The 22,070-nt window shown below is 44.0% G+C and overlaps 1 protein-coding gene across 1 annotated transcript; it reads right to left on the bottom strand.

The window, feature by feature from the left end:
• Positions 1-131: 131 nt before the first annotated feature.
• Positions 132-21,990, bottom strand: AP3M1 (adaptor related protein complex 3 subunit mu 1). The gene is made up of 10 exons (XM_004615451.2): positions 21,899-21,990; positions 21,669-21,816; positions 15,482-15,757; positions 14,429-14,600; positions 11,310-11,447; positions 8,840-8,925; positions 7,073-7,206; positions 5,584-5,791; positions 2,745-2,889; positions 132-2,123 (listed from the first exon to the last, which is right to left on the bottom strand). The coding sequence occupies exons 3-10, from the start codon at positions 15,752-15,754 to the stop codon at positions 2,023-2,025; spliced, it is 1,257 nt and encodes a 418-aa protein (XP_004615508.1). The 5' UTR covers positions 15,755-15,757; positions 21,669-21,816; positions 21,899-21,990; the 3' UTR covers positions 132-2,022.
• Positions 21,991-22,070: the final 80 nt, after the last annotated feature.

Here is a 22,070-nt window from a genome sequence, read left to right as displayed (position 1 = left end):
GACCCTGCAGAAACTCTCAGACCTTGGACGGGATCTTTATCAAGTTTAAACTTTAACGTCTTGTCAAGTTTAAGCTACTTGGACACTGACACATGCCCATCGGAGAATGCTCTTAATAAAAAATTCAATGATTGCTTTCACTTTTTTTATTGACAGCATAGCCAGAGCTACAGAAAGAATTTACTGGATTCAATCAAATTAATAAATACAATAATTTAACTGTAAAAGGAAATAATTTGCTTGGAAATTTTAGCAGAAAATGCTAAAAGCCAGGGACTCTTGGCATACAAACTACTTGTATATAAGTGAGGACAGCACAAAAGGAAAACTGGATGTTTCAGATGAGAAATTTTCCAGAAAGAAAGGCATTGACTGACGGCTCTTCTGAGGAATGAACTCTGAAGAGTAGAACATTAAAAATGAGAAGCAATGAACTGGGTAACCAACCATAGGCAAAGGAAATAAATATTTGGCAACATCATGATTTTTAGTTGCCAAGCTGATACCCTAGAAATGTTAAAAGTGGTGAAATGTGCCTTTTCCTATTAGGAGGCACGTGGAGTGCCTTAGGCAGGCAAAGGTAAGGATGCTGCTTACAGCGGGCTCTCAGTACCAAGAACCATTAGCCCTTGAGAGCAGAAGGAGACGGGACATGACATGCTGAGTAGAACGAAAAGGAATGGAGTTCCAAAGAGAAGAGTAGAATTAAGAACAAGAAGGAAATCCGGAGAGCAAACACTTCTATTTTAACCTTCAGCCTTTACCCATTCTTCATGCCTAATGAGGCAGCCAGCGTGAGCAGGATATCTGAGACAGTGAAGCGGGATGATCGCCGGCACGGCATGATGACCGACAGAACTGAGGATTTTGTTTCTGCCTCCACAGAATGTCCTTCACACATTGTTAGTCAGGTACAGACATTTAAGTATTCCAGCTTACAATGATGACAATAGTTTCAGGAGGGAGTATATTGACTATAGATTTGGTAACAACAACCAAAAAGAGGAAAGAAAAGTGTTTCAGAAATTTGAAGAAAAAAAAAAAAAAAGAACAGGCAGACACGTTTTTCTCCTTTCACTGAAAGGTATAAAGCCTTTGGGCTCACATGGTTTTTGTGGTGTTGGATAAGCTCGATAAACACAAAGATAGCAAAGGGTCACTTAAATGTCTCTTACTATTTTAATCTGCTTAAAATCTCAAATGCTTGTGCTTGCAATAACTTCCTAAAGGCAGAAGTAGTGTTCCCTTTTATTATCTTAATAAGCATTCATCTCTTTGATATAAATTATTTTCCCTGTGCTAACAGCAGAACTGGTGGCACAAACTGAGATGGTACTTAATTCAGCAAGGTCCCTATAAATCAAAATCTGAGCTTTACGTAAAAATCTTATTTATAAAAAATACAATACCAAATACCAAGTACAGCGAGAATGGATCCTGGTGCTGCAGTGCTCCCCGACAGGGTTGTGGAAGTGGCTTCTGCTACAGTGCTTGCTTAATGGCACGAGTGAAAAGCTGAGTAAGGCAAACACTTCGAAGAGGCAGTTTTCTGTAAACTTTTGGGGGTAGAGGGAATTTCCTCTGTGAGGGCAAATGCTAACTACAGGTGGCTAGGATCAGGTGTGATATTCGGCTGCACCTGCCTGTCCCCATAAGGATGATGACAACAGCTAAGTGAGGTGAGCTCACTGGTGTTAGGAGACGGCATCACTGAGGCACGGTTCTCACGGCAGCCCCGAGCTGGTGCCTTCCCCCACTCTCCCTTCCCAAACCTCATGGAGGAAATTACCTCTAAAATCTTCCTAAGTGAAAAGATACAAAATAAGCTAAGTCATTCAAAAGTTTTCTTAGCTTAAAGCTCCTTAAGAACCCTAGTCTGATTAAGCAACTCTGTTAGCGGAGTGTAGCCGGACACAAATGCTTGAACTAGAATATGTAATTCCCACCCACTTGGTACCTAATAGTATTAAACTGTCATGACACTTGGAAAACAAACAGATCTTGAGGAATTTTGGCATCTTCTCATGTCCTCACTTGGAACTTTCCAGCTTTCGTAACATATTTGACTCCTTTAAATGGCTTATATTTCTCCCCATACATGTCCAAGCGGTTTACTTTTAAGCCTGCATCAAAAAAGAACAGGTAAAAGGTCTATTATTAACCTCGTCACACCTACCAACACCGTATTTGTTTAAAAATGAGCAATGCAGGTACACTTGCTGCATCTCCTCCTAAGATGTGGACTTTCTTATTTTAGGGAACGTTTCCTGGGGAAATGACCTGCACATCGGCTTGGGATGTGTACTTTGCTTTAGCCACTTTGGAGCAGCCTGTGTTCTCTTCAGAATGAATCTTTACCTCTCTTTCTCCCTCCCTTTACTTCTCAAATTATTTTATACTTAAAAAACCAGAAACCAAGTAATGAGCAATGCATAGTAAAGTTGTAGATCCTTTGTCGCTCACGAGAGCCCGCAGCGGCATGGTTCCAGGGAGTAAGGCATGTCTTTTAAGAACAGTTCTCATTTCTGTAACTATGGATGACGCCTCGGGGGCCTACAGAAGGGAGGAGGTGAAGGGAAGCTCTCCAAAATCACCAGCCTCTGAGGCTGGCCCTCAGCACAGCCGTGTGTCAAAGGGGCGTGAGAAGCATTCCTTTTTTGAGAGACAAACATCAGTTGCCCTTCTGAGCTCCTGAGAATTGACTTCAGTGAAAACCTTAGGAATTAAGTCAAGCCTGCACGCACCTGAAATCGCGAGCTGCTGGATCTTGAACTGTATGTTGAGGCTTGGGTTCTCTTCTGGCTTGGGTGCTCCAGACTGCAAGTTTACCAGTCCTTTGAGACTTGGGAGCTTTTGGGGAGTAATTTTTCCCACATCCCACGTCAGTATCTTAAAATGACATAAAAAAAAAAACCCACCATAATTTGAATCATCTATTAAACATTCAAAGATAAGGTTCAAAGACACCACATATTTCCACAGTAAATACAGACAAACGGTGCATGGATCTCAGAAACAGGAGACTTGGGGCTGTATGGAGTTTCGTCACTCATGTGACTTTGCGATGTGAGGACGAGAACCAACATTAGTGGCATGTGTACTTTTGGAGGCAGCACTGCTTGCAGGCTCACTTCACGAAGGCTGTGGTGGAACCTTTTTTCCTCCCTCAGTGCTGGGGACTGAACCTGGGGCCTTTCACATGCACGGCATGTGCTTTACCGCAGAGCCATATCCCTCACCTGGGATGGAGTTTTTACCCTTTACACAAAGGAGGAAATTAAGGATCAAAGACTAGCCAACTTGCTCAAATTCACACAGCTGAGGGCAAGATTGGGATCTGAGCTGAGGTTATCCGATTTCTAATTCTTCTTCTTTTTTTTTAATCTTCTTTTAAGTTTTTGGGCAACACTGGGTGCTGCTCGGGTTACTCCTGGCTCTGCACTAAGGAATCACTCCTGGCAGTGCTCAGGGGACCATACTGGATGCTGGGGATTGACCCTGGGTTGGCCACATGCAAGACAAGTGCCCTCCCTGCTGTACTATCTCTCCAGGACCAACAAATTCTTTTTCTGATATACCAGCTTCACTGTTTTCTCTGGGTCTGTTTATTTTTCTGTAAAATGAGAAGCTGATCTAAATTGCTGCTTTTAAGAGTTCTGCTCTACAGTCCTTGGCTCAAATGGAATGGATGGTGTGGAAACTCAGCGATTGTTATAAGGGCGAGGCTTTGAGGAGAGAAGTTGGGTGCGAGCGCCCGCTTCACATTACAGCCTGCAGTCTTCTTGTCACAGCCTCAGGACTGGACTAGTTGCTATTTCAGTCTTCGATTTTATTTTTAGAATAGACTTTTACAGTTCTCAGACAATTCAATGACTGTTGTAATAATCTTGAAAAACCCAACCAGGTGCCGACCTGGTTTAATCCCCAGCATCCTATATGGTCCCCCCAAGACCTTCACAACTAATCCCTGAATGCAGATCTAGGAATAAGCCCTGAGCACAACCAGGTGTGGCCCCAAAAGCAAAAACAAAGAGTGTATTGTAGGCAGCAGGTAGAACTCCTGCCTTACACATAAACCACCCAGGTTCAACCCAGAGGCATGGCGTACAGTCACCCAAGAACTACCAGGAATGATCCCTGAGCACAGAGCCCTGAGTACCATTGGGTGTGGCTCAAAAAAGCAAACAAAAAGCAAAACAAATCATCATAAAAAGAATGTATATTGTACATCCTGTTAACATATACATACTTGTTGTATGTGATAGAATTGTATGTTGTAATATATGAATATCTGTATGACATAAATGCTTCTTCCAGAAGTCAAACTGCCATGTCAAAGGTACTGTACATTTCAAAATGTGATGTACTGTGGTGGAGGTGGGGAGGATAAGTTAGGGAAGGGAACTCTGGGACACTCACGGAGGGAATGTGCCTGCCACAGAGGCAGGTTGCAGGGCAGTGGGGAGTCTGGGGACACTGCACCACATGATCCCTGACCACTGATGAAGGGATGGGTGTTGAATACTGAACACCTGAAAATCACAAATATCTTTGTAACTTTGTAATTCATGGTGATTAATTAAATGTATCAAAAAAACCACACACATAAAACAATGAAAACAAAACCCGAAGCAGGGGGCCACTCCCATCAGTGGTCAGGGGCCTGTGTGGTGAGGAGATCAAACTGGGGTCACTACTCGAGGCAAACGCTTTACCCTGTGCTATGTCTCCAGCTCTGCAAATCACCTTGTAAGAGTTTCTCTGGAAACTCTGCTAACTGCGTAACTGCAGGGCAAAGAACCTGCTTCCTAAACCAGTAAAGACATGAAGATGGGAGAGCAGAAACAATCCTTTAAAGTAGAAGGAGAAGGAAGTGGTGGTTTTCAATTTATTTTGATCATGTTTCTGGGCCACTCCTGGCAATGCTCAGGGCTCACTTCTGGCTCTGCACTCAGGAATCACTCCTGGTGTGACTCAGGGAACCACATGGGTGCTGGGATCGAGCCCTGGATCAGCTGTGTACAAGGCAAGCGCCCTACTCACTGTACTATCTCTCCAGTCCTGGGAAAAGATAGGTTTTAATACTCAATTCCTAGAGAAAATGTAAAACTGTGTGGACTATAGTAAGTTCTTACTCCACATAGTGCTGCTCTGGCTTGGAAAGCTTTACTACGTATCCTGCCTCATCAGAGTATGAGTCAGTCAGGGCTGGATGCAGGGGAAGGCCACTGTGAGGTGGGACGAGGCGCACACGCATCTCTAGGCAGTGCAGGGGGCAGAGAAGCACGGCACAGTTCATTCTCGAGGTTTACCAGGCCCTTTGCTGACTTTTTTAGGGGCCATTCCTGGGTGGTGCTGTGGGTTGGGGGCACCGCTAGGGCCTCTTGGGACAGGAGTCAAACTCCAGGGCTCCCACATGCTGAGCATGTGTTCTGCCACTGGAGTTACATCCCTGCTGCTCAGAAACTGGTTTTAAGCAAATACTAATTAAGCACTTCTCTCTGGCATCCACATTCTCAAGTCAAAGATTTGCCAAACACCAACTACAAGAACACTGGCTCACTCCTGACAAGGCGGCTGTACCTTGGTGACTGGGTCGAATGTGTAGCTGCCTTGTGTTGGCGTCAGGTTCATGTTCAGCACGACCTTCGGCATGTGAACCGTCACTGTGATTCCTTCGATAGTTTTCCCCATATTCTGCTTTGGTCCAATTGTAACATCAAATCTGCCACAAGAACTGTTCTCTTTAAAGCTGATGCTATGTTTCACGTACACGGGTATTGCAACTAGACTAAAAAGAGAAAAACAGAAACATATGCACACAAGACTATAGTATGGAATAATTCCAGAAGTGCAAGTTTTATATCTATGCCAGGGCCCTGGAATACAGCACGCTGTTGGGTTCCACAGTGCTAGGAATCACACAATTTCTCTTTTAAGGATTTTGGGCCACATCAAGTGATGTTGAAGGGCGCTTCCTGGCTCTGTGCTCAAGGATCACTCCTCATGGTCCTTATCTCCTGGAGAACATGTGATATGGAGATTAAACCAGTACCAAATAATGCATGCAGGGCAAGGGTCTTAACCCCTGTACTACCTGGTAACCCACAGGAGTTATATAATTTCTAAGCAACAAGTATACAAAAATCAAGCTAGAAATCTGGAAAATACAGTATTAAACAATTGGGGCAAACAGCCTTAAAGAAAGTAAGAGTACCACAGAAAGATTACTTAAAATTACAAACTAAATAAAGCAGTTCCTATGTGAAAGAAGTCAAGAAATAATTCCTCAGCTTTTATATCCTGCACAATATTATAGAGGGGGCTGGAGCAATAGCATAAAGGGTAGGGTGTTTGCCTTGCATGTGGCCAACCCGGTTCGATTCCCAGCATCCCATATGGTCCCCCAGCACCGCCAGGAGTAATTCCTGAGTGAATGAGCCAGCAGTAACCCCTGTGCATCGCTGGGTGTGACCCAAAAAGAAAAAAAAAACACCATATATATAGAGAGGTTTTTATGATTGTGTTTTTTTTTGGGGGGGTGGGGGGGGTCACCCGGGCAGTTCTGGAGAGTACTCCCAGCTGTGCTCTGAGGACCATATGCAGTAGTAGGAATTGAACTTGGTTTGGCCGCATGCAAAGCAAGTACCTTAACCTCTGTACAATTGCTCGTCCCTCATTTTCCTGATATTTTGAAAGAACACACTAGCTACAACACATGTCCGTAAATAATTTAAACCACAAGCAGAGAAGAGTAGCTAGACGTCTGTTAGCTGGGAATGACCTGGGCAACTACCTGTTTCCCTCTGCTTGCAAGAAGGGAGAAAATAATGTCATAGGGACATGGTTTTACATGGTCCCAAGTACTTCCTTTAAGGCATATAACTTGCTGTAGACTCATTCACTAGTGCTCTACAATTCTCAAGCTAGACAAATATTTTCATCAACCCTTCCTGAATTTCCTGATGAGGCACGGCTAAAAGGAACAATGATGAATCCCAGTGTCCACCTGTGAGAGTTCTGCCCAGCACATTGATGTAGATGGCAAAGGCCGGGCAATGCATTAACATACTTTTGTGAGCTGACACGGTATGATATGAGCCGGAAATTGCCATCTGGAGGAATAAATGACAAAACTCTTTCGGATTCCCAACGTTTGAACCGGATACATGGGTGGAAGCTGACATCATCCAAAAGTCGTGGATTCTGCCAGAAAAACAGAAAACAGTCACAGAGCAAAATGAATACTGTAATTCACTCAGGTGTTAAGAGAAACAAGTACGCACCCAACAATAAAAAAGTCACGTAAATTCCCCACTATGACCATGTCAACATAATCTCAGTGTTCTATTGTGTTTGAAGTTTGATGGGGGTTGGATGGGCTTTCCAGCAGTGCTTGAGAGACCTGGTGGTGACTCCTTGTGACATTCAGTCAACTGGGCTGATGGCCTAATGTGAGGTCCTGAAGACGTGGTGCTGCTTGGACCCTGTAGTGCCAGGGACCACTAGGGTCCCTGTGGGATTCCAGGGCCAAACCTGGAGATTATCCTTAGGAGGCCATGTGAAGCTCTGCGGGGCAAGGCCTGCGCTCCAACCCTGTACCTAATCCTGTAACGTAGCTCATGAAAATAATTCAGATACATTATTTTATTTCCATTTCAAAGTATCTATAATGCAGAAAATCATACTTGGTTAATATCCATTTCATAGACAGAAAAAATGAGGTTCAAAGAACTCCAAATGAGGGAGATGGCACAAGGGCCGGAGTGCATTGTGCATGCACTGTGAGCAACCTTTAGTCCAGCACGGCGAACAGCCCAGAACACTGACGGTGTGGCACAAAATCCAAACAAAAACAATTCAAGTCAGGACACGTTAGTGGCAAAGGCAGCACCAGAACTCAGCAGCTACGGTGCCTGATGCCAATGATCAATGCTTCTTCAAGTCAGCAAAACAATGATTCTATAAAAAGAGTGACTGAGATATGCAGAGGCTGGCCATCTATTGAGTCACTCCTCAAACACTGAGCCAAAGACCTCTCTTGTCAACCTGGAGGCCATGGTCATCAGATCACATAATCTGATTTGGGAAACTGTTAAGAATATTTTCTTTTTCTTCTTAAGGGGGTGGGGGCGGGACAGAGAGAGAGAGAGAGAGAGGAGGAAGGGAGGGAGGGAGAGGGAGGGGGGAGAGAGAGAGAGAGAGGAGAAGAGAAAGAGGGAGAAAGAGGGAGGGAGAAAGAATGAGCGAGAGAGAGAGAGAGAGAGAGAGAGAGAGCGCAAGAGAGAGAGAGAGAGAGAGAAAGTGCAGCGTACTCAACAGACTGAGTATATGCTTTGCATGCTGGAGGCCCAACTTCGATTCTCTGTCCCATATGCTCCTCTGAGCACTGCCAGGGTGATCTCTTAGCAGCAGAGTTGGGAGTCGCCCCTGAGCTTTGCATATGGCCCAAAAACCAAGAACAAAAATATTTTATTACTACTGAAAACTCTCCTCCTTTTTTTTGTTGCTGTGTTAACTTCAGTGGGCGAACACACTTGGCTGTGGTGCTTGCATGCCTTTAGCTGGGGTGCTCTTTGGGGTACTCACTATAGTTGACATTCCTGCACACACCTGGTTTCGGTGTGATGGAAATCACACACTTCACTGCAGCATCAGGGACCTCAAATGGCAGTGCCACCATAGTATGTGGGTGCAAGGCATGGAACATGGAGCCCTACACCTGCCAAGAAGGTGGTCTAAACTGAGCTTTCTCTGAGCCTCCTTAGGAAAGTACAAATACATCTCAGTATTTATGATTTCATTTAGTAGTCTATACAGAACAGGAGAAAAAACTTACCATGAAAGAAAGGGAAAGGTCAGGCATTCCGGACAGCTTAATGCAAGCATCTATGACACCCTGAATCTCTGCAAAGACTGTAGATCCTGAGAAAAGAGAATGAAAAACGAGGACATCAATGGAATGGGCCTCTTCACTCCAGCGCTCACGCTACCTGAAATAATGGAGACAGCTCCTTGGGACAATGCTCAGGGGCATACCTGGAAACCATATTCGATGTCAAACACAAACCACTGTCACAGACATAGCTGCGTACAAGGCAAGTGCTTTAGCCTTGTACTAGCTTTTCCGTCCTTTGTGTATCTCTTAACAGGACAGAGGACCTGTTACAATGCTTCAGACATCCTCACTAAGATACCCAACTCTGGCTGAAATACGGCAATTCTAACAAAAAATTAAATCTTGTCTCAATCTTTCCTTTGTTAAAGATTATGGATGACACCTGACGATGCTAAGGGATCAGTCCTGGCAATGCTCGGGGGAATCATATGGGATAAACGGGATGAATCCAGGTTGGGCAAGTGTCCTGTTATATTGTCTCTCTAGCTCCTCTGTCCCCATTTGCTTTTCTTTTTACAAAAAGTTATTTATTTTTATTTAGTCACTGTGTAATTACAAAGTTATTCACGATTGGGTCTCAGACAATGATTCAACACTGTTGCGGAGGGGTAGAGTGATCACACTTTATCACCTCTCAGCCCCACCTCCTCCTCCCATTGAATGCTTCCCTCCATCAGATGTTGTCCCCTCCCTGTCCGGTCCCCCAGCCCCTCAGGCGGCTGGTTTCCTACTGCAGACCAGCCCTCCTGTTCTGTTTCTGTTGTCTTTGGGTTGTCTTTGGGTATTCGTTATCCCCATTATGCTTCCACCCTGCAGATAGGAGAGATCACTCTGTGTCTCTTGCTCTCCCTCATAACTTCACTCAGCCTGATACTCTCCAGGTCCTTCCATGTAGCAGCAAATTGCATAATTTATTTTTCTTATGGCTGAGCAACATTCCATTGTATATATATAACCATAGCTTCTTTATCCAGTCATCTGTTCTTGTCTGTCCCCATTCTTGTGTTTGTCTATTTATTTATTTATTTATTTATTTATTTATTTTTGTTGTTGTTTGGTCATACATAGTGGTGCTCAGGGGTTACTCCTGCCTCTCTGCACCCAGGAATTAACTCCTGGTGGTGCAGGAGATGGACCATATGGGATGCTGGGGGTCAAACCTGGTTCTGCCTCGTACAAAGCAAACGCCCTACCCACTCTGGCCCTCCCATTCGTAAGAGTCAACCTTAAAACAAAGTTGAGGGCTGGAGATATAGTACAGTGGGTAGGGCTTTTGCTCTGCATTCAAACCCAGGTTCAATCCCTGGCCCCGATATAATTCCCTGAACATCACCAGGAGTAATTCCTAAGCACAAAGCAAGGAGTTAAATCCTGAGCATCACTAGGAGTGATACAAAAACAAAAACCAAAAAAAGGGGAAAAAAAACAAATAAAAAAGGAACCTTTCCCCCACTTTGTTTGGGGGTAGGTTGGAGGGGACTTGGTCTACAACTGCTCAGGGGCTATTCCTAAGTCTGTAATTAGAAGTGACTCCTGGTGGTGCTTGGGAAGCCATATGCAGTGTGTGGGATATCACTGTCACTGTCATCCCGTTGCTCATCGATTTGTTCGAGCGGGCACCAGTAATGTCTCTCATTGAGACTTATTGTTACTGTTTTTGGCATATCCAATACGCACGGGTAGCTTGCCAGGCTCTCTGAGAGGGGCGGCAAACTCGGGTCAGCCGAGTGAAAGGCGAACACCCAACCGCTGTGCTATTGCTCGGCTTGGGATATAATTTCTCTTGGGATATAATTTCTCTAAACCTTTTTTTTTTTAACTTATTATGGGCCAGAGAGGTGGTACAAGGATTTAAGCGTTTGCTTGCTTGCTTTGTAATTTGGTCTCTAGTGCCACATTTCATCATAAAATGGTAGCAAAAATATAGCATATGATAAGTAGATAAAAAAAGGTGTCCAGGGGCTGGAGCAATAGCACAGCAGGTAGGGCATTTGCCTTGCACACGACTGACCCAGGTTCGATTCCCAGCATCCCATATGGTCCCCTGAGCACTACCAGGAGTAATTCCTGAGTGCAGAGCCAGGAGTAACACCTGTGCATCGCTGGGTATGACCCAAAAAGCAAAAACAAAAAAAAAGTGTTCAAATAAGTGACAAGGGGGAAAAGTATATTGGGTAATAAGAAACTTAAATTAAGGCAGCATAAGATACAGTTTACAAAAGTTTGAGAGACCTCACTAATGATTATGAAAAAACATGTAACTTCCAAGCAGTAAAAAGATTTAAAGAATCTTAAGAAAATAAATGCCTTTTTGCTAAATCTGGATTGTCAATGGATTTTAATTATCTATTCAGCTAAGTCAGCGGAACTTTGTCCCAAATATAAAACCACACAGACACAAACAAATTACCTGATTTATCTATAATTGCATCGATTTCTTCAACGACATCAAAATAGGCTTCATTGTTTGTATACTTTACCCCTGCCCGGCGCCATGGGATATTGGACAGCTGACCAGTGGGGAGTGTGTCCCCGACATTACTACTACCTACAAATCAGAAAAGGACAAAGCAAAGTTAATACATAAAATGGTCATCTGAAGGTTTACTTAAAAAAATAAAATGTTACTCCTTTAATGTTTGGCTTTTCTGTACTGGGGTTGTAAATGGTTTTCCAGAATTGTCTGAGGCATATTCATGTCTACATGATCAGCTTCTAGAAGAACCATGTAGGCCATACTACTCTCTGTCAAACCAGCTGAATGCATTTATGTATCTTTTGCTTCCTGTGTGCTTTCAGTAACCTAACCTAATTCCAACTGCTCAACAGTGAAATCTCAACCTTCAGCCACTGATAAAAAAAAAGAGGCTGGTCATTTCAATACAGTTGGCTGATAAAAACAACAACAACAACAACAACCCTTTGTGGAGACTATAAAACCCTTTGCTGAGACTACAGAATGATAACCAAGTCTTTTGGTATCCAATTCAAGTTCTATAGGAGATGCTGTTAAATCCATTACTTATGAGTTACTGGATGAAGAACATAACCTTCTGATGCTCTTTTACACTTTTAAAAAAGGCTGTTTTAATTTTAAAGTTAGCACACCCTAGAGCACGGTTAAAGCTAAATGGGTAACTACCCAATAAATTGGTATACATCTGAAAATAATTCTGATGATCCAAAACATATAGACTTAAGCTGTGACATATTTAAATTTTGTTTGTTTGTTTTTGGGTCACACCGGGCAATGGACAGGGGTTACTCCTGGCTCATGCACTCAGGAATTACTCCTGGCGGTGCTCGGGGGACCATATGAGATGCTGGGATTCGAACCTGGGTCGGCTGCGTGCAAGGCAAACGCCCTACCCGCTGTGCTATCGCTCCAGCCCGACATATTTAAATTTTGGTTAATTGTACATTTCCAATTCAAAAGCACTAAGTATAGACAACAACAAAAGCAAAATGTGGAGTATTTATCACAGTGGCTAAAAGAAATATATCTTCCTATACTAAAATGCAATTACCGTTACTGTTGTTGGATATTTTTCAATTTTTTCTTTTGTGGTGATAGGTAGGAATTCAGGCATCACACATGCAAGACAAGTGCTCGGCCACTGAGCCATATCTTTGGCTGTCGTATATTTCTTTAAATAACCTACATAGGCTGCATTTATTTTTTTCTATTTTTAAAAATTCTGCTTTTTTTTTTAAAGTCCTAATTATACTTTAAAATACAGTTGTATAATCATACTATCTATAGTCTTACAGTTTTGCTGTCTAATTATGGTTGGTGTCTTGTCTCCAACGTACTACTTTCCAGAATATTCAAAAAACATGCTTTAATTTTCCTGTTCAAATCCTTCTGTGTTTCCCCACTTTATGATAAAAGCAAATATTTACTTTGAGAAGCTATACCTGGCGATGCTCAGGGGTTACTCCTGGCTCTGTGCTCAGAGATCACTAACAGCAAGACTTTCAGAGGACCAAATGCACGTCGGCTGTGTGCAAAACAAATGTCCTAAAAGCAAAATATTTAATCTAGCATTCCAGGATGCCCTTGATTTAATTTTTTGAGGGGGGAGGGTGACTTTTTTCGGGTCACACCTGGTGATGCTCAGGGATTACTCATGGCTCAGGAATTATTCTTGGCTTGCTTTCTTCAGGGGACCCTATGAGATGGCCGGGGATTGAACCTGGGTGGGCTATGTGCACTCAAACACCCTATCTGCTACTACAACTCTGGTCCCAATTTAACTTTTTAATTTTATCTTTCCCTAGTCAATTTAAAAGTAGATCTGCTTGGGGCTGGAGCAATAGCACAGAGGGGAGGGCATTTGCCTTGCATGCGGCCGACCCGGGTTCGATTCCCAGCATCCCATATGGTCCCCTGAGCACCGCCAGAGGTAATTCCTGAGTGCAGATCCAGGAGTAAGCCCTGTGCATCACCGGGTGTGACCCAAAAAGCAAAAAAAAAAAAAGTAGATCTGCTTCTGCTAAACTGATCTATTACTATTATTAGTATTTTTGCCTTGGGAGCTCAGGCCTTACTCCTTGATATAGGGACAGGGATCACTCATGGATCACTCTTGGCCTCTTGGCAGTATTTGGTGGACTGTATGTGGTGCCAGGGATCAAACTGGGTTGGCCACGTGCAAGGCAAGCACCCTGTGTTCTGTATTATCGCTCCAGTCCCCAAATTGATGTTTGTTTTTGGGCTGCACCCAGTGATGCTCAAGGGTTACTGTTGGCTCTGCATTCACCACTATAGCAATATAATACCTGCTTCACACCACTAAAATGCCATTTTAAGTGTTGAAATGACTGGAAATAGAATAACTGTTCTCATAAGTAGCTGCATCTATAATTTATATATTGGCTTCTTTTATTTTTTTTTTGTATTTTACTGAGTCATATGGGCTGAAGCGATAGCACAGGGGTAGGGCGTTTGCCTTGCACAAAGCCAACCCGGGTTCAATTCCTCTGCCCCTTTTGGAGAGCCTGGCAAGCTACCAAGAGTATCTCGCCCGCACGGCAGAGCCTGGCTAGCTACCCGTGGCGTATTCGATATGCCAAAAACAGAAACGACAAGTCTCACAATGGAGACGTTACTGGTGCCCGCTCGAGCAAACCGAAGAGCAACGGGGTGACAGTGACAGAGTCATAGTGACATCATATTGTAAGATATATGATTTGATACAGTATTTACTGAAAAATGTTAACAGCATTATCACTACAATAGCTTCTTTTGGATAACTGGAATAATTATTCTTAATTATCACTTAGTGTTAAATAATATTAATAACACTGTTGTGATCTTAGAGAGACATGTATTAAAAAGATAATTAAATAATTCTTTATCACTTAAGAAATGACCTCTATTAAAAGAAATATATACACAACTAAATAGTGTCAGTCAAATGAATTTGACTTAATTCCAGTCAAATTGGACTAGCCTGCAAAATCAAAAAGCTTGAGTTGCTTAAAAGTTTGAATTTCTCAGTTCCTAAGGGTATGTTTTCACCTTACCTGTAATAGAGTTCACGACAGAACGTAGAATTGTTGGTGGTTTAATCAGTTCTTTCAAAATGTTAGATTCAGTAGCCAGTGGGAATCCATTGTCTAACATTTCTTCCAGAAGCTCATATACTATGACCACATTATCCTTAATTGCAGCCTCTGAACACTCACCAAAGTAGTCCTAACAAAATGTAGATAATATTGCACAATGGAAGGCATGAAGAAAGGCTTGCTAAAAACTTTTTTTTTGAAGGATAAACTAAAAGCAGCATAAATCACTGTTGAAATCTGAAAAATAAAGTTGGGGAACCCCTCTACACTAGTATACACTATTCCCCTCTATTTTTATATTAATTGAAATTTCATCACATAATATGCCAGAAAACACACTGAAAGATTAAACCAGAATGTGAACTACATATTTCATTTGACCTCAATAGGTACCCCAAAGCACACAAATAAGTTTAAAATTAGTTGGCATATTTAGCAAGAGAAATAATAAAATGCAAATACTAGAAGATTTCACAACCTCTAAAACTCTTGGGACTATTATGTACAAGGCATTACTGTTTCCTGATGGTATCATTGGTAATGCATATAAAAATGATTTCCATGGCCAAGAGATTGTTCTATTATCTTAAAATAATAAAAGATGTAATAATGCATGCTAAGCTCCTCGTGGCGTATTCGGTATGCCAAAAACAGTAACAAGTCTCACAATAGAGATGTTACTGGTGCCCTCTCAAGCAAATCGATGAACAATGGGATGATAGCGACAGTGATAGTGATTGTACATCTGTATAAAAGGAGTTTGTGGGGTCAGTAATGTGGCTTAGCGGCAGAGCACTTGCCTTGCATGTAGAAGACCCTAGGTTCTATCCCTCACAACGCTAAAGATGTATATAAATATATATTAGGATGATGATGATTATGAACTTAGGCTTAGCTGCAAAGAAGAAAAAGATACTACACATCCAAAGTTGTATAACTAAAAACAGTTATCACCATATATCCCATCTTGAACTAAACATATAATTTAAGCAGCTTTCTAGAATGACCAACCTGAAAAGTGTCTGCTACCCGGTGCAGGAACTCAATCACAAAGAGAGGCGGCACTTCAGTCTGTATGACAGACACAAAGAAGAGCTTCTCCCGGTAGATGCTGATGAGGTAGTGATGCGGTGTTGAAATGACAGGGGGTACATTTTCAACATCAGCAGCTTTTTCTTGCGCTTCAAAGAAATAGTCACAGACAGACTGGCTCACAACGCTTTTCCAGTGCTTCTCTAGAAATATGTCACCGGAACAGTTTATGAGAAATAGACTGTGAATCATTTTCTGGAAAAAAAGAAAGTTTAAATTTATTATATATCAAAGCTGGGGTGACAGGTGAAGTAGAAAGGCATGTCTTGCAGGTACACAGCTCTTGGTCACCTGCTCTGGTTAGGCACCTGCTCTGCATTCGGCTGATCCTGGGTGAGCACTGCCTGGTGTGGCCTAAACACAGAACAAGAACCAAAAACAAACCAAGGCTAGGGAGACAGTTCAAAGGACTGGAGGGTTGCATTCAGGAGCCCTGGACTCAATCCCTGACACCTCATCATCCCCCAAGCACTGTTAGGAGGTTCTTCTCACACTCTCCCAAACCCCACAAACACTGAAGCCAGACAGAAACTTCAAATCGGTAAGCAACACCCTTTATAGGGGCCGAGCCACAGTATAGCAGGAGGACACCTGTCTGGCACATGGCTGACCCAGGTTCAATCCTCAGAACCCCATATGGTCCCTTGAATTATTCCTGAGCACAGAGCCAGAAGGAAGCCCTGATCACCGCCAGCTGGAGCCCCAAACAAAAAACAAGAAAAAGAAAAATCTTATAGTTAATATCATATTTAATGGTGAAAATCAAAAGCTTTCCCGTCAATCTGAGAATAAATTATGATGTTCACTCTCACAACTTATATTAAACTTTAGGTTTTGTGTTTTTTCCCTCTCTGGGTCGCACTCAGCAATGCACAGGGTTTACTCCTGGCTCCTGTACTCAGGAATTACTCCTGGCAGTTCTTGGAGGACCATATGGGATGCTGGGAATCAAACCCGGGTCGACTGCGTGCAAGGCAAATGCCCTACCCTCTGTGCTATTGCTCCAGCCCCTACACTGCAGGTTTAATATGATTATGAACTTAGTTGCTCTAATTGCTTACCTAACTGCTCTAGTCAGGGCAATTAGGTAAAAAGTAAAATAAAATATTCCAAATTAAAAAAAAAATTAAAGCCCCTTTATTTGTAGATGATAAAATCTTATATATAGGAAATCTCAAGGATCATACACTGAGAGACAAAGACACACACAGAAAGATATACACAGTCAGATACAAAATATAAAAAGGAAAAAAGGTACATATTTCTACACATTAGAAATTTTTGGGGGGTTTTGGGTCACATCTAGCGATGCACAGGGGTTACTCCTGGCTCTGCACTCAGAAATCACCCCTGGCGGTGCTCAGGGGACCATATGGGATGCTGGGAATCGAACCCGGGTCGGCCGTGTGCAAGGCAAACGCCTTACCCGATGTGCTATTGCTCCAGCCCTACACATTAGAAATTTAATTGAGAATTAAATGTATAAGAGTACCAAAAGATTGAAATTCTCACTAAAAGACCTAAAAATAATATGAAGAAATTCCATGTTCATGGATTGGAAAATAAATTAAGATAGCAATTCTCCCCAAATCAATTTACAGATTCAATGCAATTGCTATAAAAATGATAGCTGTCAGTTTTTCAAATCACACGTGTATGTAAACTCAAGACTGATCTTAAAAGTCACATGAAATAAAAGAGAAACAATCTTAAAAATTTTTTTTTCTTTTCCTGCCAGGAGGTAGCTCAGTTACAGAACACATGCACGGAATGGTTCTATCCCCAAAGAAGACCATGAAAGTATCAGAAGAGTTAGTTGTTTAAGATGATACAGTTCACAGCAGAGGTGGGACTCAAACCCAGAGTCAGCTGAATTCTAAACTTCTGTTCTTACCTTCCTCAGAGAACTAGTAATAGCCACATACTCATTGATTTGCTCGAGCACCAGTAAAGTCTCCATTGTGAGACTTGTTGTTACTGGTTTTGGCATATACAATATGCCATGGGTAGCTTGCCAGGATCTGCCGTTCGGGGGAGATACTCTCGGTAGCTTGCCGGGCTCTCCCAAGAGGGGCGGAGGAATTGAACCTGGGTGGGCTGCCTGCAAGGCAAAGGCCCTACCTGCTGTGCTATAGCTCCAGCCCTAATATCTTCTATATATGCTGTCTAATACAGTAGCCTCCAGACATCTGTGCCTACCGAGCACCAGAAATGTGACTAATGCAGCTGATGTACTATGATGTACATCATAATAAATTTAAATTAAATAACCACATATAGTGTGCAGGGAGAGAGCTCAAGTGGAACAGCATACACCTAGCATGTGGAGTGCTTTGAATTCGCTCCTTAGCAGCCCGAGGCACTAAGCATTGCTGAGTGTGGTTCTAGTAGCCACACTGCTGGGCTGGACCACTGTAGCTAGACCTGCACCTGAGCAGAGCACCCTTAGGAGTGGCCTGGACTCCACCCTCACTGGATATGGCTCCCAGTTAAAAAATGAGGCCTGGAGAGATAATTCAGTGGGCAGGGTGCTTGCTTTGTGTGCAGGCGACCTGGATTTAATCCCTGACACCCTGTGTGGTCTTCTGAGCTCACCAGGCGTGGTCCCCGAGTGCAGAGCCAGGAGAAATCCCTGAACACTGCTATGTGTGGCCTTCAAACAAACAAAATAGGAAACTACATGTAGCCAGTAGTTACCATATTGGACTGGGCAGTAAATGTGCTATTTTAACTTAAAATTTAAGATTTGACAGGCAGGTGGGTAGTCTGGCGGGTAGGTCACCAGCCTTCCATGCAGCTTATCTAGGTTCGATCCCAAGCACCCCACATGGTCCCCTGAGCCTGCCAGAAGTAATTCCTGAATGCTGAGCTAGGAGAAAACCCTGAGCACTGCTGACTGTGGCCCAAAAATTAAAAGGGAAGAAAAAAGAAGAGTTAAGAGTTGAAGGATATACTGTAAGTATTAAGCCCAAATTATAGGGTCCCAGGAGATAGTTCAAAGAACTGGAGTGGGTGTCTTGTATGTTTGAACCCCTGGCACCAGCATCGCATGTCCCCACCTCCCACCCCAAAGCACCATCGGGGTGGCCCTGGCGGGTGTTGGCACCACTGGACCCAAGAAACATGGCCTTGGCAGGCCCGAGTGCAGAACCACCAGGCCCATACTACTGGAAAGCGTCCATTCTCAGTGCCCCCTACAAAAGCCAAAATCTGCTTTAATAAATTTTTTTTAGAGCAGAAATTATATTTAACAGAGCTGACCAGATTACCACTTATATTCTTTAAGCTGGTGAAACATTCTTTCCAGGAAGTTCCCACCGAAGTTGTTTTTGCTGGCAGTGGTTCAAGTCTTAGAAGAATTCAGTAAATTAAACCAGCCATCTGGATTTATTGTTGTTTTCCTTACTGCTGAGATAAAAGCCTAACACTTAGAGTTCTCAACTGTGCTTAAGCTTTAAAACCCACCTTAATCTTCTATTAAGAAAGCTTATTTCTTCTATCCACATGATGACTAAAGGCCCAATGCACATAACAACTAACGAAACCCACATGTGGCAGTGCAAAGGTGCAGGAACTTCTTTCATTATATTAAAAAAATTTCTGGAAAAGTAATCTCATTCCCTGCCACCCCATCTTTTTGTTATTAGTGACTTTGGAATCAGGAAGCAAATTTCATGTAGTTTATTATAAAAGCATTTCAAATATTGTGCCAAGGCAGTGGTAGTACAGCAGAAGGCCACTTGGTTTGCTTGTGGCTGATCTGAGTTTGATCCCTGGCCACCCCATATGGCACCTTGAGCACTGCAAGAGTGATTCCTGAGCAAAGCCGGCAGTAAGCCCTGAGAACAGTCAAACATGGCCCACTCCCCAATAAAGGTAGTTTCAATAGTAGTTCAATGGACTCCTAGAAACAACACTGAATATGGTAGACAGAGAAATTAAATACCAAGAAATGTAAATAGTAAACAGTAGAGGGTGGTATAGTTTTCAAGGTAATGAACACAAAACAGTGAATTGGAATAGTTCATAAAGGAAGAACATTTAAGATTTTATTTATTTTTCAGTTTTTTTTGACACACCTGGTAGTGCTCAGGATGTGTTTCTGCGACTTAAACCTGGGTTATCTGTATACAAGACAAATGCCCAGTCCACAGTACTCTCTCTCCAGTCCCAAGAAGGAATTATTTTTTGGCCAGCAGTGCTCAGGGGATCATATGGGATGTCAGGGATTGAACCTGCGTCGGCCACACGCAAGGAAGGCACCCTGCCCAATGTGCTGTCACTCTGGTAGTGGAAGAATATTTTTAAATGCTGAAGGAAAGATGTGAGTACAGAGGGACTGATGAAACACAGAGAAAAAGAATCACCTTCCCTTTTCTTCATTCCAGAAAAAGGAAACTTGGATTATTTGGTTACAAAAGATGATGATTTCTGGACCAGAGACATAGTACAGCAGGTAAAAAGCACTTGCCTTCACACAGCTGACCTAGGTTAGACACACTATATGATCCCTGAGTCCAGAGTACTGCAGGGCGTGGTCCCAAAACAAACAACAACAAAAAGATGACAATTATTTTCCGTGTAATGCTGAGTCCATTTGCAGAGGCAATGGTAATTTCTCTTTTCTATAAGCAACAATTTGCTATTCCTGATTTGAGATATTGAGCTATTTAGTGTGCAAAGAATTTCAATAGTTAAGTTAAATGTTTAGAAACACTGCAAAACTTTTAGGACTCAGTAAGAAAAAGAGAGCCTGCAGCACAGAGAGCCTTCCTATGTGTTAAGTTTCAGGTAATTCTGTATTCACTTCAATTTCTCTTTTCCTAAGGTTGCAACTGAAAGTGTCCCATCATTCCAATATTAATCCTGGCTCTTTAAATCTTTATCCAATCCCTTCCTTGCTTCCCAGATTTTTGGGGTGAGCCATACCTGGCCATGGTGGGGGCAAGAAAGTGGGTATGCAGTGCTAAGATTGGTTCCAGAGCCCCCCACAAAAGGCATGTGCCGCGTCACACAAGTCACATCCTCTGCACTCACATTTTAATCTTCTACACCCCTAATTTACTTTCTCCCTCAAAATGGAATGCACTTTCTGTTCTTTCAAACAAACCCCAATTTGCTTAAGGAGCCTTGCCACCCTTAATAGTACTTTGCTTTGTTCTCCAAATAATTAGTTTACATTTGCAGTCTCTCAGTGAGTGTGCTAAGTTTGTTTCGGTCCACATCCTGCGGTGGTCAGGGGTCACTCCTGTGTTGAGGGAGGGACTATGGGTGCCACCGATGGAACGCCCGCCTCCTTGCATGCAGGAGTGCCTCGAGCTCCCAGAGAGGGAATGAGCGAGCAGCTCTCGGAAAGCCCCATGACTTCTAACCCTCAATCCAAACAACCTATTTGCAGACACCTACTTCCTCCTTGCAGCCTTTCACCTCATTTAACACCCTCCCTGCCCAAGCAAACACCGTGATACTTGGACTCCAATGCCAGCAAATGTCACCACCGGTTTGGTGGTCCCCGCACACGTAGCCTCTCAGCGTCCTTCCCAGATTTCCCCGCCCCCCTCCCCGGGCGCGCTCTCCCCGCTCCACACACCTCCCCTCCCGTGAGGGGTGCGCGCGGCAGCAAGCCGCCCAGAGCTCCAGGTTCCACCCAAGCCCAAGCCGCCACGTCGCCCCTCAATTCCCGGGTCACTGCAGCGCCTCGGCTCCCCGCCGCGCCCCAAGTCCCCGCACAAAGCTCCCCCATCACGCCGGCCCGGCGCCGCCCCGCCCCCAGGAAGTCCATTAGGTCAGTTTGGGGGTTTGTCCTCCAAAGCGGAAGCCTGGGACGGGGCTGCGAGGAGCTACGTGGACACTCTGCTCCCAGCCGCAGCGCGGCGCGGGCCCACGGGAGCTCGGGCGGCGCGGGCGCGGGGCCCGGGTGCAGGGGCGCCGCCTCCCTGAGGCCCTGCCGCAAGGAAGCCGCGAAGGCCGGCAGGGACGCGCGGTCACGGCCCTCGGCGCCGGCCACCCCCGGAGCCAGGCTGCAGCCTCGAGCCCCAGCCACCCAGGCACGTCCCCAATTTTCCAGCTGTCTCCCGCCTGCACACTCCCCGCCCCTCGCACTCACCCCGACACCTGGGCCCGTCAGTGATTCCGCGCCAGGTCCTCTCCGGACCGGAGCTGAGTCTGCGAGGAGGCCGTGAGGACCCCGCACCTGGGCTGTCCAGCGGATAGCCTGACTGTGGGCCTCGAAGAAAGCTACACAGTCTGGATCACTGGAAAGATTAAATAAGAGAGAAGACGTTTAATGGAGAGAAAGACGTCTCTAGGGTATAGGGTCTATGTCTTCTAGCCTACCTAGAATCTAGAAGAATAAGGGGTTTCCTAGCGTTCCATTCAGGCGCTCACCGGTGGCCTAACCCATCCTAGGGCCCCCCTACAGGGTTGCGGGCGGGGCCAGAGAAGTTGTGTAATTAACTAGTGGGCGGGGCCACAAGGGAAAGAGCCAATGGCTGTTGGAGAGGACGGG

Source organism: Sorex araneus, chromosome 3 (assembly GCF_027595985.1).
Source record: "Sorex araneus isolate mSorAra2 chromosome 3, mSorAra2.pri, whole genome shotgun sequence".
NCBI classification, from domain to species: Eukaryota; Metazoa; Chordata; class Mammalia; order Eulipotyphla; family Soricidae; genus Sorex; species Sorex araneus.
Note: the sequence above shows the minus strand (reverse complement) of the source record. Positions and strands in the feature narration are given on the sequence as shown.